The sequence below is a fragment of the Erithacus rubecula genome (genome assembly GCF_903797595.1).
Source record: "Erithacus rubecula genome assembly, contig: SUPER_Z_unloc_2, whole genome shotgun sequence".
Classification (NCBI taxonomy): Eukaryota; Metazoa; Chordata; class Aves; order Passeriformes; family Muscicapidae; genus Erithacus; species Erithacus rubecula.
The window spans coordinates 3,225,986-3,242,588 of record NW_027635860.1 but is presented as its reverse complement, the minus strand read 5'-3'; the positions used below and the strand labels follow the sequence as shown (position 1 = coordinate 3,242,588).

The following is a 16,603-nucleotide window of genomic DNA, read 5'->3' as shown; positions in this document are numbered from 1 at the left end:
CTTTTCTGGGAATTGTAATTCTTGAGTATTATTATCTGTCAGTTTATTTTTCTAAGGTTATAAACAGTGAGTTGAAAAGAAACTTAACATATTCTATCATGGTGTTGCTTTTCATCAGTGTTTTGGATATGCTAATAATTTAATTTTGTGAACCTTTTTTTACACATATAATGTACGTGGAAAAACAGTAATTTACATAGGTAAGATGCCTCATAGATGGTCATATTCTATAATGTTTTTATCAACACTGGGAGGAGAGAAACCACATTGCTTACTTTGTTCACTTTGAGAATCTGTTGACTGAAGCAGAAACGGAAGTTAAATTTATTTTCATATTTGGTTTGTGCAGTTTGCATCAGACTTTGCACAAGGGTTTAATTTCTTATGCACTGTATTAGGGATGATCCTTTTATCCACTCCATGAAGAGTGAGCAAGCCCACCTGTTACTATAATTACCTAAGTTCTCAAAGTTCATTGACTACACCTGAGGTGTGATACATCCACAGAATCTCATAATGCTGCCTTCTTCAATATAGTTGATTCCATCTGAAATAGGGAGTTATTTAGTCATTTCCCTGCATAACTTAATCATATAGATCATTATCTTGATGCAGTCCTACATGATAGAAAAAAAATTATTCAAATAAGCAATTACCTCTATTTCAATACAATTGACTCCTAGCAATTGACTCCTAGGCCTATTAGCAACTACTCTCATTCCTTCACTTCTGAAAATCAGGTACCTTTTTGTAAGTAATTGGAAATTAAGCAACAAAAATCAGTTCATTTTTAATTAAAATATTTTAAAATTTATTACTTCTTTATTGATAATAATATTTTAACTAAAAATAATGAAAAATAAAAATACTGCCTTGAGGTTTGTATCTGTGACATTTATGTGGATGTCCATGAAGTTTAAGCACACAAGATCACATGTATATAATCTGGTATACATGCAGTTGTAGAGATAGGGCAAGCACATTCAATGTGGTAATACTGTGTATGTTCCATAATAGCCACAGAAAAGTTCACATTATAAGTGTAAATTTAACTGCTACTGCTTAAGACTTGTCATGATAGCTAAAAAGAAAATCACCAAAGCTAAGAGTGCATATTTTGCAAATAGTCTACTAAAACATTGTTTTAAGCTTCAATATATCTGACATTTTGAACTTCTTAAAACTGGAATCTGAATTTTGTGTTTTCCTTGGAACGTTTTAAAAATGAGCCTGCTAAATTACTTTCTTGTAATATAAATATAAAAAATTGAAAATTTGAAATAACTATTACTGCTTATGGAGCTCAAAGACTTCACTTAATATTTCCAGGTTCTCACACCTTAGTACTTTTGTGCAAAAGCAGGAACTTATGAAGATTTTTAATATGCCTGAAATACAATTATACATATTACAGACACACCCCAAAAAAGAAAAAAAAAGCGAAAACAAAAACAAACCACCCTGAAAAGAAATAATACAATCAGAAACATACAAAATACAAATACAATTTTATCTGGAAGATGTGCAATCTATCTTCATATCATTTACACCATGATTGTTAACGATTAGGAGTTTCTGACATTTCTAGTATACTGCACAGATTTTTTTATTTATTTATGTCCGGGATGTAAATCTACATCAGATTTGTCTTGTATTTCCAACTGTTCCATGGACAAATTTGGAGAAGCAAAATGCTTAAGTTTATTGCAATAGGGACATCTCATTTTTAGTGATACTAATATGCCTCCTCTGCAAAAGAAAGGAGTGTATGCTAAATGTCTGTTTTGAAGGTAGTTTTCCATGCAGAGTATGGAGAGTTGCTTGGTCTTGTTTCTCCCAGAACATGCAGAGACTGGGATGTTTCTTGCCTTTCACAGATGCTCCATGGCTAGGTTTATGGTGATTTTGATCACTTCCATTTTGTAAATTACTTTTTTCTCCCACCAATCAATTTCATCCCAATATATATTGAAACTGGCAGAGGAACTTTTGAAATGAGTTTAGTTCAGTTCTGCAGCTGTTGACATTATGGTGAAACTGCCAAATTCTGGCCATTTCCCAAATTCCCCTCTTAACCTTTCTCAATATTTTGTGCAGTTAAAGTTTTTCAGGTGGTAATTGACAGACATAAACTTTATTAGTACAGCCTAACTGTAACTAGTTGCAGTTCCTGATGAAATACTCATCTCAACATTCATTTGTAGGTCTAATACAAACATATGAGTTAAGCAGTATTACAATCACTGCAGGTGGCTGCTTACTCAAGTACTGGGAGATACTCTTGTTGAAAAATATCATGAGAACTTGTCCAAAAGAGCGCTTGATCTCTTAGAGAATTTTTCTATTGCAAAACTGAAACTAAGTAGTACTTCAGGTTTCATTTATTCCCATTATGGAAAGAAAATTTCATGAAGTAAAAGAAAATGTCTGGCTCAGTAACAATTTTTAATATGCAGTGTACTGAATTTTTATGTATCACAGCTATCAAGAACGTCAAGCATCAAAAAGGTTTCTGTTCTTCCAGCAGCAAGAGGGACCATGCAGCCACCATTGGTGCCTTGAAGCAAAAAATACCTTTTTAATGTGAAATCAGACATTTTCTTTTAAAAGAAAATTAGGAAATATACCAATCCTATCAATTAAAAAAATGTCTTTTCAGAAAATAAAAAGTTCAAATGGGCTATTAAGAAGTTCAGATCATCTAAGTGAGCTCAAAGCTGTTTAAAATGTCTGAGAATGTGGCTCAGGCTATTGTTTCAGCCTCGGCATCAGTCTAAATGTTTGAACAATAAATGCTCCATCTCAGTTTTTAATAGTCAGGTGTGATCTCTCAGTGACCCCTGGAAATGCTAATTTGTTACATTTAATTAAGTTAATGTGTTCTTATAAAATATATTTGCGTATCTTTTAATGCTATCTTTACACAGAACATAAATGCATGTGTAAAATGTAAAGCCTGTTCCTTTTTGTTTGGAATTAATATTACTTTGTGTGCTTTCTGCTTCAATAACCACACTGTATGTTATGTGACCAAGGTGTTTATTTATTGACCAAGGTCAAATTTTACTTGATACATTAGTCATACTTCCAGATACAAAAGTTATCCATTTATTTCTAAATATGTCTGGGGGTAGGAGGATGGAGACTAAAATTCAGTGGCAAAGGCAGGAGAAACATACAACATACTCTATGAATAAAGATCTGGACAAAGGACAGTGCATTTGAATTTAGAAACTGCCTTAAGGTATGTCTACAGGTTCAGGATGGTTTGACAGTAATATAGATGAAAGAAAATTTAGTACTAAGATTTCCAGTACTACATTTGTTTGATGTATCATATGTGTACTTGCAAGCACATGCAGCAGAAAGTTTGGGAGTGTTTTGTTCTTTTAGAGTGTTTTTGTTTTGTGAAATACCCTTAGCTATTTTCATGACACATTTACTGTTCCTCTTTGACATTGTGGTTTCTAGAGTTGGGCAGGAGGTGGAATTTTCTCAAGAATAAAATCGTACACCATTCCAAAGCCTGGCAGCAAAAAGGTGCCTCATATACTTTTTTTGACTGAGTTAAAAATGCTTAAAAATGCTTAAACTACTAATTTTATTCTGTTCTCCCCCTCTTTTCACTTGTTTCTTGGCTACTAACAATTAGGTTGCAAAGATTTTGTAAGCTTTCTCATCTATCCTAATCATCTGCATAATTATTGGCTTGATTTAATAGCTGAAACAATAGGTTTGAAAGAGTTTTAAAAACAGAGGGACTCTTTTTATTTAATTTCTGGCATAACAAAATAATGCAGATCTCAATACTTCCACAAATGTGATAAAATATTTTTCAAAACTTCTCAGTTATAGCAAAACAAAATTATATTTCTACTCTCCTTCCAAATCAGAAAATTGTCTTGCTTACACAATTACGTTATTACAGAGCACATTTTTGGTACAACAAAAACAAATAAAAATTCATACTTACATAACCTATGTGCACAAATCTTGTTATGCATTCACTTACATTTAGGTAAGATGTCACAAGACCAAGCAGAATGGGAAAATAGGCAAGATGCCAAGGAGCCAAAGGGAGCCCAGCCGTGTCCTAGTGCAAATGCTTTTGCATGGCCAGAAAATGGTCCTGTTCAGTAATTGATGTAGTTCTGAAACGTAGCTGAGTTTGTTTGCATGCTGAGAATAGTATGTATGCCCCTATTTGATAAATGAGACTCTCTTTATGTTTATTGATTTATTTCCAGTTGCTCTTCAATAAAAATGAACAGGCATGAAAAGTCCCAGAGGTATGCTGCTGTTCAGACTGAAAAGCTGTGTATTTTACAGTATATATATATACTGTATTTGATAACCATGGTTAATAACAAATACTCTTTTCTTACAACTTCAGTTCCCTTTCACGCTGTAGTACCCACAGCTGTTGTTAGCTGTGTATTCCTACAGGACCCACACCTCTTTTTCAATGTGTGTTTATCATTTACAAATACAGACGCAGTCTCACGATCTGCTCTCATCCATCTGAAGTGCAATGCCAAACTATCACACATTTTGGGTTTATTCAGAAATATGAGCTTGGGGTCTGAACTCTGTAAATGTGTTTTTGGTAACACTGCTTCCTGTTAAGCAGGTAAAACCTGTGTCTTGCTCTGGTCACTTTCAAATACCTATTTCCTGCCTTCTGGGCAACATACACAGGGTAGAGACTGAAGCAAAACCAATCATTTCAGGAAATAATTTCAGAAACCTGATTTGATCACCATTTACATGTACGTTACCCTGTGTACTCAGACCCACATCATACTGCCAGATTTTAGACTCTAGACAAAAGTTGTGCTCTGAACAATTCAAAGATTTGAATAAGTTAGCCCCAATAAGCTGAGTTTACTTTAGACCTGGTTAATTACACAATTACTTCTACTATGTCAAAATCTTTTAGATAGTAAACCAGAAAAAAAGATATTTATTTGTTATGTTATATTTATTCCTTCTTGGAAATTTTAAAAAATTCACAAATACACTACTTGTATTAAATTGTAGTGTTTTAGTAGAGTAAAATTGTCAATTTAGACAATTTAAGTGTAACCCTGCCACCTAGTGGCAACTGATACGCCTTAGCCAAAGCTCTTTTCTGCTCATGTCTAATGAGATATTTGCAGTATTGTCATGCAGTATTTAGCAATTAATTTTTAATAAAATGACTTTATGGTCTGCATTTTTTCAATCAGAGTTATTAACCTGAAAGAATATTGCCCTTGCTGTACAAATTACCTTCATAAGAATATTACAATACTATTACTATAAAATTATAATTGTTGCTGTAAAAGTCAGATTTAGAGTACTTGGAACCATTTAATTCATATGCCACATTTTCAAAAGTCTCCTTTAGAGGACTCTTTTCTTATATTCCTTTTTATTGGTTGAATAAATCCATGGTCATCTTGCCCATTCTCTGTTTCTTGTAAGAATGCAAAAGTAATCAGTTATCCTATACCTTAGATACATTAAGACAAAGATCCTTTTGTCCAAGAAAGATCTACAGAATTATACTTGTTGTTTTAAAAGTATAAGGCAGAAACAACACTGCATTTAAATGATAGCTAAACAAAATAGAAATTTTAATTTACTGTCACTCAGATCACTGTATATTCAATGATGCATACCTCCTACCCCATTTCTACTCAGTCTTCCTTTACTTTAAGAGAAAAAAATTCCAATTCCTATTGGAAAATCCTATTCAAAGTTATGTAGGGTGCTACATGCCATAAATACGTGACTGTGAGGGCCTAAAATAAATATTTGAGGTTTTCTGAGTGCTGCACAATTTTTCCAGATTACTGATAGGAGCTGAAAACGTACCTGTGAAATATTAAATTATAGTTCAACCGGAAATTATAGAATCAAAGAATGTTAAGGCTTGTAAGGGATCTTAAAGACCATCTAGTCCCAGCCTCCTCTGTCATGAGCAGGGACCCCTTCCACTAGACCAGATTGTTCAAGGCCTTATCCACTCTTTCCTTGAAAACTTCCAGGGATTTGGCATCCACAGCCTCCACTGGCAACCTGTTCCAGTGCCTCACAGCCCTCACAGTAAAGAATTGCTTCCTATTATCTAAACTGAATTGTCCCTCTCTCAGTGTGTACACATTACTCCTTGCCCTATCACTACAGTTCCTGAGGATGAGTCCCCCCTCCATCTTCCCTGTAGGGCCCCTTCAGGTACTGGAATGTTGTTGTGGGGTCTCCACACATAGTTCTCCACTCCAATAGTTCCATGTTCTTCCCAAACTGGGGACACCAAAGCTGCATGAAGCACTCCAGGTGAAGTCTCACCAGAGTGGAATTGAGGAGCAGAATGTCCTCCCTCACTCTGCTGGCCACTTTGCTTGCCACACTGCTTTGGATGTTGACTTTTTCTTAGTTCCCAAGTCCTTTTCTCAGGGCAGCTCTCAGTCACTTCCCTGCCCAGCTGTAGGTGTGTCTGGGATCACCTTGACTCAGGTGTAGGACTTTGCACTTGGATTTGTTGAACTTCATTAATTTCACACAGATCCACTTCTCAAGCTTGTCCAGGATAGGCTCCAGCATGACTGCATCACACAGCTCAGTGTCACCAGTTGTCATCAGTGAACTTGCTGGGGCTGCACTCAATCCCACTGTGCACCCCACAAAGATGCTGAGCAGCAGCAGCCCCAGTGCTGACCCCTGCAGACACCACTTGTCACAGTGGTAACATGACAGTGTTCTACATGAACATTGGACCCTTGACCACTACTCTTCACATGTGATCATCCAGCCAACTCTTTATTCATCAAGTGGCTCATCCATCAAACCCACCTCTCTCCAATTTAAGGACAAGGATGTCATACAGAAAAGTGCCAAGCACTTTGCATAAATCAGGTAGACAGTGTCAGCTTCTCTGCTCCATTCACCAGGTCTGTAGCCCTGTTATTGAAGGTCATCAGATTTGTTGGGCATGATCTCCCCTTAGTAAAATCCTGTTGGCTGTTACCAAAGACCCCTTTTTACGCCATGTGACTTAGCATAGTTTTCAGGTGAATGCTGAAATGCTGCTCCATGACCTTGCCTAGTACAAAGTAAGACTGACTGGTTTGTATTTCCCTAGGTCTTCTGCTTTTCGATTTCTGAAGATGAAGTCATGTCTCCTTTATTCTAATCATCAGGGCTTGACTTCACTGCCACAAATTTTCAGTAATGACAATGGCTTAGCAGCTTTGTCTGAGAGCTCTCTCAGTACTCTCAAATTAATCTCATTGAGTCTCATTGGTTTATACACATTCAAATTGCTTAGATAATCACAAACCTGATCCTCTCCTACAGTGGATGTATAGTGTTCATCCTTCCAGTACCCACATTTTTCTTTCTCAACTTGGGCAGTGTGACTACAGTGCTTGCATTGAATACTGAGGCATGGAAATGAGAATCTCTGACTTCTCTTTGTCCAGTGTAGTCAGGTCTCCCATTTCCTTCCAGAGAGGAAAGAAGGAATATTAATGAAAAAGACATTACTAAGCTGTTTAATCAATCTACAACAATTAGATATAACATTCTACATATATTAACCAAGCTAAGTAGTGATAAGACTTCATGATTCTTCTTAAACATGAGTATCTCTCTGAGAAAGACAACCCACTTTGTTATATCTGGTGTCACTGTGTGATTTCCACTTCACAGCTGCAGAGCTTTATTTACAAGCATGGAAGTGATGTACAAAACACAGTCCTTTCCAATTTTTTGTTGTTGGTCTTGAATTACAAAGAGCAGGAATGTCTCAGGTGTCTAATTTGATGATTCAGCTATGTCTTGGCCAGAGCTACGTTTTCATCAGCTATTCTTCACTGGTGAGTGGATTCTTGAGGTGTACAAAATTTGGTGTACATTAATTACATTTGGCCAATTCAAAATATGCCAGTTGACTTCCAGTCTTAATGGGGGTTTGGGGTTAGTGAATTGCCTGTGTGAAATAGAATGACACAGGTCTTGGAAAGCTGTCAGGGGGAATCAGTCAAGAAAAACAAAACTAGAGCTGAGGATCTTGGTTTATACCTTCATTTGTCTTGAGAATGGTAGATCAGTCAGTTTTTTCTTTGCCATATCCCAGAACTGTCTCCGGGGTTTTATGGTTTGCCTTGACAGCAAGTGTTCCAACACTGTTCCAAGTCAGAAATATTACCCTTGCTGTGCCTGATGTCAATGTGCTCCTCCTACTAGGCCAGAATATTGCTGAAAACTGGTTTCCTACACATGGTTTGCAGTAAAATCTACGTAGTGAAACCTTTTCTATTTCATCCAGCTGGGCAGATAACTTCATTATCTTCATTAACTTCAAAGTGTGCAGTTCCCATGTCAAATGTTTCCCCTACTAAATGCAGTTTCCAAATGATAACACTTCTATTGCATCCAATAGCTCACTATAGGAAACTTCACAGAATCATTGAATGGTTTGTGTGGGAAAGGACCTTAAAGACTATTATGTTACAATCCTTCACCAGGGACAGCTCCCACTAGAGTTTTGCTTCTCTTTGTTTGAAGATAAATTAATGTGCAGAAATAGGCTCTGTAATTCCATGTTCCCAGCAGTTCAAAAACAGAAGTGACCAGACCAGTAGTTTCTCTCACCTCTACTTTATTGTGCCATACTCAGGCAAGGAGTTGGATGGATGGATGGATGTTTTGTGTACTCTGTATTTTTCCTCTGACAAGAGTAAAGGCAGAGGAATTGTATTTGAACCAGATGCTTAATTAATTAAGTAATCTTGTCCATCCTCAGAGCAGACACAGGCTGAATATCTGGTCCATGTTCTTTGTCCCTAGTGTTACACAAGCCTATTAAAATATTAACTTTTTACTACAGTTGCTTGCACTTCTTTAAAATAGAGTAATATCCACAAGAAAAACAGGAAATTGTTTTTTGTTTTCATTTGTGCTGGTAATTTCTCTATGGCCTAGTTAGGGGGAGAGATAATTTGAAGAAGAAGGAAGGACAGATTAAAGAGAAATCCTTCTGACTACTTGTGTTACATGGCAAATTTGAAAAAAGCATATAAATTTAATATTTGCAGAATAAGATTTGTGCATGACCCACTACAGTTAATTCTCTCTTATCTAATGCTCTGAAATATATATAATATCTTTATGTGCTTTTGGCCTGCTCTAACAATAACCTCCAGAATGAAATTACCTCTTTTGTGTCCCTTTCCTTCTAATTCTCACCTATGGGTCTCTTGAGAGCATTATGGCAATGGGGGGGAAAATGCTTTTAACTTAACTATTAATTGCTAAACAAAAAAACTTTATTTGTGTGCTACAATTTCAGCCATTCAGCCACCCAGCAGAAGAAGCACCTTTTAATCCCTATGTGCGGCAGAGGAGCAGAGGTTTTGCAGGAGCAGAAAGAGGTAGGCAGAGTAATATATATTATTAGTACAGTTTTCTTCCTTATAGAAGAGCACTCTTTCAATCCCTATTTCTTTTTTCTTGCATGTATTTCACATTCTGTTATGTATTGGCATAGCCACTATCATTACTCAAGCCTGGCAGCTGAAGATGCCCAATGTCATCATCTATAACAAAAATCATTTAGCAGAAACCCCTTTTTCCATTTTGAAGTGGAGTATTGTTTCCTGGACTCTAAAAATTATATCCTCCCATGTCATAAAAAGAATTGTGCCCTGTTGCACCCACAGTGCCAAGCATAATACAGTTAAAGCTGGGTGCCTAAGAATGAAGTACATACAAGGCAGCACTCTGAGTGAAGAATTGTGTGGAGTAACTAGTGGGAAGTACTAAGGAGAAGTACTTCTTTTAGCCTTTAACCCTCCTTCTGCCAAAAAACCTCCTGGTTTCACCCTGCACCAATGTTCAGCATATCCCCAAGGGGAGGCCACTGCCTTTTCAAGTGCTCTGAAATGCATATGGATGGACTGCATGTGATTTCTTTACAATGCCCATACAAGTCAAACACTTCAATGATTTTGAACATGGAAAAGGTGAATGTATTAGCTGTGGCAGCAAAAATGTCTGAAATCATGACTAATTTTTTCATTGTTTGGATTGCAGGTGATCAGAGAGAGGCCTTACCCATGGATACTGAGGTCTATGAAAGTCCATATGCTGATCCAGATGAAATTAAACCGAAAAATGTCACTCTTGACAGGAAATTGTTGACTTTGGAGGAAGGTGAACTTGGCTCTGGCAACTTTGGTACAGTAAAGAAAGGGCTCTATAAGATGAAAAAGTGAGTGCTGCCTTCTACTTTCATGGCATCTAATATGTAAAAGCTCTGGCCTTTACTTTTTGGATCATGTCATTTGGGGTGATAAGACTGTAACTAATTTTAGCTAATATTCACCAGTTTCTCTCTTTTTATGTACATTTATGCACTCATTTTTGTCTGCAAAGTGGGAAAGTGCTGTTTATGACTATTTTCTCTCCTGGCAGGGATAGTAGAATGGGAATTTTACTCTGTATTCCTCCATAGTTTTCAAAAGCACTAATGCTACACAGTATTTCCCATCTGCACAGCATCTCTGTCAGAAAACATGGAGAGGGCCATGGACAGTTTACCTATAGCAAAGAGACTTTTGCCTGAAGTGTGATAAATACCAGTTTCCTGAAGCTGGAATGTTGATTTTCAAGAAGACAGAACATGTTGTGACATTTTCTATCATGCCTTGTCAGTAGGAAGAGACCCTGTTTATACTTGACTATTCATGTGTTTTCATAGTAAAATGTTATCAGTATGCTGATAAATGTTATCAGTTTATGTGCATGGACTGATAATGCACGCTGTCATCTCCTGAGGTTGGAGGCATTTCTTTAACCGAGGTTTTCAGAGGCAGAAAGGATTTCTATTTTTCCAGTATAGGCTGTAGGGATTTGAAGGGCTCTGATCTCAGCTTGTGTATATTTTAATCTTGTTTCACACTTAAGCTATGTTGATCTCATCAGTCACTCTTTCAGTTTGCTGTATGAATGAAAGGTTGCAGAAGTAGACTTAGATTCTCAGGATTTCAGAGCACTGCCTTGGCACCTGGCACTGCTACATATTCCTGTCTCACCCCCAAAACACTCCAATGCTTAGAAAGCTCTTAATAGCTTTTCTTACCAGAAGAGCTTTATGCTATTCTTGCCAGAGTGGACAAGAAAATTTTGTCTAGTATTTTTTTTCCAGCTTCTTTAGGCATTTTAATGACAATCTGTAGTTTTCTGCTTTTCATTCTCGCTCTTTTGTTGAGCTGTTTCTGAGCATTTGGTAGGGAAATGTTCCTGTTATGGCTGGTTTTTTTTCTCCTCTGAGTGTGAGTGTCAAGTCTGTCTTTTTGTCACAATTTATACTATGTGAATGGAAATATCCAATGAAGATTGTGTGCATTAGTGCACAGATTTTTCAGCAATCTAGTTCAGAACTGGATTCTCTTTTGCAGGGGTTCCAAGCCTGTGGCTGTAAAAATTCTAAAGAATGAGAGTAATGATCCAGCCATAAAGGATGAATTACTGAGAGAAGCAAATGTAATGCAGCAGCTGGATAATCCATATATTGTCCGAATGATAGGTATATGTGAAGCTGAGGCCTGGATGTTAGTAATGGAAATGGCTGAACTTGGGCCATTGAACAAATTTTTGCAAAAAAATAGGTATGTAAACTTTGATTCAATTTTATAGGATACAGTTACTTTCTCTTATTTTTCCCTTTTTCTTTAAGAACAATTAAAATCTATATTAATGTCATGATTAATGATTATAATTACTCTTCACTGGAACGTGTCTCCAAACTTTCCATGTCAAAAACATGTCAAATATTTCTGCCAAAATACAGTCTTTTGAATGAATGAAAGACTTTTCATATATTCTTCAACTTCTCCTTTATTGATGTGATCACACATCATCTTGCCTAGGACAGGAGCCTAGATTACCTTTTCTATTTACCTTTTAGCTAAATGTAAGTGAATCAGATTCCCAGTGTAATGTGGACAAGTTCAGACTAAAGATTTGTATTTGAACTCCATAAAAAGTCATGAAAATGAACTATTCACCTCTTTAAAATCCAATTGTGATTTTCAGACATGTCACAGAGAAGAATATAACAGAGCTGGTGCATCAGGTTTCCATGGGGATGAAATACCTGGAGGAGAATAATTTTGTTCATCGGGATCTGGCTGCAAGAAATGTGCTGTTAGTCACCCAACATTATGCCAAAATTAGTGACTTTGGACTTTCTAAAGCACTTAGTGCTGATGAAAATTATTACAAGGTAAGGTCTGAACACAACAGGAAAACTGTGTAGTAGCATAGCTTAGTAAGGATATTTTCAGTTGAAATGCAGATGAATATTAGAAATATTATGTATAATTCATTATTTTATAATCTGATATTAGGTTACCAAATTCAAAATATGTGATCAACATTGAGACATGTAGGGAAGAAAAAGCTTGTCCCTCATTTTACTTGTCTACTTTCATTTGCTTTTGATAAACTTGTTGTAAGAAGATTGAATGTTATTGTGGAAATGAGATACTACCTTATATAAAAGTGGGAAAATGTGTTTGTTGCAAAACAGTCCTCGTCAAGTCCAAGAAAAATGTAGCCTAGCACTAATATGCTGTCTTATAGAACAGAATTAGGGGAGGTTTTTGAAAGGTTTTTATTACTTTGCTAAATAGTAAATCAACCTAAGCAAAATTTGTTTATCTTGGTTTTAAATTCCTTGGACCTCTGTACATCTCAGGTGATTAAATTAATTGCAAAAGTTCGTAAGATAAAAGGCAGGAGAAAAAGGATGTTATCATGCCTGTATTTGTTTTCCTGTTATATCACTCTTGCAATTCAAATTACTTCTTCCTTCTGCTTATTCGCTTTTATCGGCTCTTTGAGACTAATAATCCATCCCATGAACACTGCAGAGGAGAAGCAAGCACATGCTCCCTGCTGATGAACTTCCTGTACAGGAGCAGTAGTCACTGCTGCCAGAAAAGGCATCCTAGATCCCAGTCTCAGGGCCTCAAGAATTAGTATCAAAGTCCATTTTCTTTAGAACTCCTTAGGATGAAGTAGGGTCCTGCCACTAGATCTTGCACTGTGCTGGTATAGCTCGACACTCAAATGGTAATGATGCAGTTTATGGCATAACTTAGGTAAACTAAATGTGGTGTGGCAGTCACTGTGCTTTGAAATAGAGCCCCCACTTCAACCATCTGGACATCTCTTACTCTTCGTGAGAGCCAAAGGGAAAAACCGATTCTAAAGAGCAGCTTTAAATTAAATGCCACTAAAAGTGTGACTCAAAGTCATTTAGCTAAGTTTTTTTTAAACTATAGATTTCATTTCAGTGCGCTATTTTGAAAGTGGAAGATTAGAACAAGTTTGTAGCACTTTAGTAGAAGCTGTTAGCCATTCTCTCTAATGCTAACTGCATCAGAAGTACAAATGTGTGCAGATCTATGCTAATGTAAATTATGTGCATTCTGGTGTTGTGTACTACTTGTCATTGTATCTAGCCTGCTTTTTTTCCTTTCTGTTATATTTTAGGCACAAAGTCATGGAAAATGGCCAGTCAAATGGTATGCTCCAGAGTGCATGAATTTCTACAAGTTTTCTAGCAAAAGTGACGTCTGGAGTTTTGGGGTTTTAATGTGGGAAGCCTTCTCTTATGGACAAAAACCATATAAGGTAAGTGGTCATATTTAGCCATGCTTTTTCTTTAAAAATTCAGATCAAATTTGAACCAATATCTCTTCCTAGATATAAAGGAGTTGCTGCAACAATTGAGTCACAGGATAGCCAAAAAATCAGTTCCAGGCCTCTTATTTGATTTATGTTTTTATGTGTGCTGTAATCATTTGCAACTTGGATAACTGCTCTGGTCACACTGTTCTGGTCTGTTCCAGGGAATGAAAGGTGGGGAAGTTGCACAGATGATTGAAAGGGGAGAACGAATGGAACGTCCTGAAGTCTGCCCAACAGAAGTCTACAGTCTCATGAAATTGTGTTGGACATACAAGTGAGTGTGATCAGATGCTTTTTTGATAGAAGTACATTTTAACCTACATGGTTAATAGCCTGAAAGGGGGTTAGTAGGGGTTACTTCAAAACACCTATTTCCAGCTGCAGTTTCACTTACAACCAGACTCCAAGCTAAAGAGTCAATTGCACTTTCAGTTATAGTGAATTTTCTGAGTTATAGAGTGCACTACAAAAAGCCTATTTGGCTGGAACAGTTATATACAAAATACAGGGTACCATAAAAAAAGCAAGTCCACAAAAAGATCCATCTAATACATTTTGAAAAGAATATTTGAAATTAAGCAGATATTTTTGTTTTATTTTGAATTGTGTTTCGTTTAATTTTCATTTCCAAAGCTTTAGCTTTACTGAAATTTCAAAGTCATATTGCCAAAATGTTTGTTCTATTCCTCAATATTTAACTGTTTTGATCTGTTTATGTCTTCTCTCATAACTGAATATATTCAAATTGGATCCCACACTGAGTTCTTATCAGTGAAAGGTAAACTGTATTTTCAGGTCATACCTGACACATCAGAAACTTTTTTTTTTCTGTTTCAGAATCATTTAGAAATTAGAATTATGAAATACAGCAAAAAATAAAGCTTACCTGAATTTTTAAATTAGTATATTGCAAAAATGTATTAAAACTGGTTTATGATTTATTGTTTTAAGCTATTCTGCTGAAGTTACTTTTAACTTAACTGTAGAAAGTCTCCAGAAAGCACCCAAAATTATTTTAATATCACTTATTCTTCCAGTTCACCACCTGGAGAATAGGTTTGTCCAAAAAGTCTGCATTAAAGGAGCTCTGGTACCTCATTTTTAGGTACCTTGCTTCTTTGTTAACTTTATTAAACCTAGTACTCTAGAAAGAACATGCAACCAAAAAGTAATTCCTGCCTTTTGGTTTGACTCAAAGAACACTGTAGCAGTTCTACAGTGAAAAGGATCAGGTTTTTTTATTAGTAACAAACATATCATAAAGCATGCTGATTTTTAATTTTTGTACTAAAATATCTTTATTATTGGCAGGAAAATAAATTTTAAAAAGAAGGTACAGGTCTGGAAGAGTAACTGTCTCAATATGTAATGTAAAATTGTGAGGGCTTGTTGTCAGTTTAATTGTGTCCTCCAAATAAAGAAACAATTGAAGATATGAAAGATGCTACAGTCATGTAGTGTATGTGGCTAGTGCTTCTAACCACTCTGTGTGATGGTACTACCCATTATAAGGCAGGCATTGCACAGCAAATATTCTGTTCTCCAGATTATTACAAAAGTAAATGAAGTAGAAAATTAAATGGAGCTAATTTACCATTTCTTTGTTCTAGTACCTTCACCAACCACAGAGTAGCAGGCAGGATAGTAAATCCACTGACTGGATGCTCTGTAGTAGTATTTGCCACTTGATATTACTTTTGTAGTGTCATTTTTGTAGCCTTAAACTATTGTGAGCATGTTCAAGTGAGCTGTAACGGAGGTAGAGCCTCGAGGGCTGCAAGGCCCATGAGCCCTGACAGCTCTGTCCTTCCTGCACAGTGACACTTGTCATCTTTCCACAGCGTTGACGACCGGCCAGGGTTTGTTGCAGTCGAGATGAGGTTACGTAACTACTATTACGACATCTCCCACTAACAGCCTGGACAGCAGCAGCCTCCTCGTCTCTGCCAGCACCCTCTGGGAAGCAGCTCGCTTTCCAAAACCAACAACCTCGATTTCTGTGCTTCCATTTTCAACCTGCAAAGCCCAGAGCTGAGCTTTGTGTCTGTAAGGTTGCCTTTTCTTACCTTCTGCACAAAATCCACCCCCAAAAGAGTATTGGAAATGTAACAAAGGCCACAGCAAGGATGATTGATAAGATGCTTGTATTTTTGCTGTATTCCATTTCATTTTATTTACAGCTTTATTTGCATTATATTTTCAAGTCCTGCAAAACCTATTTAATGACTGATCCCTCTCCTTCTTTTACATCGAATTGGAATTTAGATTCTTCTCATCAATATTCTTAGCCTTTAAATGCATTGAGTTGTTCCAGTCTTTGCTTTCCTCAAGGAAGAATATCATAAATATTTCTCACAATGAAGCAAATTCACTGTGCGACTGTGTCAGACACTTTGACTGACAGGGTTTGATAATATCACCAAACCCCTTTAAACCAAATCAGATACTTCTTAGTAGTAAAGTAAGCAGAGGGGAATTGGGAGTTCTGGCTTTCTAACACCATCACATCCTTTTAATGTGGCCATCTTCTTTTGTTCCTCATCTCACACGTGGAGCCCAGCTGTTCCTCAGGAAGTTATTTTTTTCCCAGTGACAACTGGGAACTCAGAGGCTTGATCTTATCTTGGAAGATATAATAAACTCCAACACTCCATTTCTGAAAATACATCTGTGATGGAGCAGCACTTACCTTTCTCTATGCTCTTCCATCCAGACATCTTTTCTATTTATCTATTTGGGTATACCATAGCTGCTTGAGTTGTGAGCAGCTATCTATCTTTTCTTCAAACCTTTCTTAAAGGACCATCTGTGAGAATTTCACCACACCTTATCACCTCTAAAGTAAAAATTAACCTCA

At 36.5% G+C, this 16,603-nt stretch overlaps 1 protein-coding gene across 1 annotated transcript in view; it reads left to right on the top strand.

Moving 5' to 3' along the window:
* The window catches only part of SYK (spleen associated tyrosine kinase), a 47,155-nt gene extending 31,450 nt beyond the window's left edge, over positions 1-15,705 (top strand). The window contains exons 7-14 of the mRNA XM_079331135.1: positions 3,472-3,540; positions 9,320-9,419; positions 10,081-10,258; positions 11,448-11,657; positions 12,085-12,274; positions 13,549-13,689; positions 13,908-14,020; positions 15,588-15,705. Coding sequence (XP_079187261.1) covers positions 3,472-3,540; positions 9,320-9,419; positions 10,081-10,258; positions 11,448-11,657; positions 12,085-12,274; positions 13,549-13,689; positions 13,908-14,020; positions 15,588-15,660 — 1,074 coding nt within the window. The 3' untranslated portion in view covers positions 15,661-15,705. The remainder of the gene's footprint in view (positions 1-3,471; positions 3,541-9,319; positions 9,420-10,080; positions 10,259-11,447; positions 11,658-12,084; positions 12,275-13,548; positions 13,690-13,907; positions 14,021-15,587) is intronic.
* Positions 15,706-16,603: the final 898 nt, after the last annotated feature.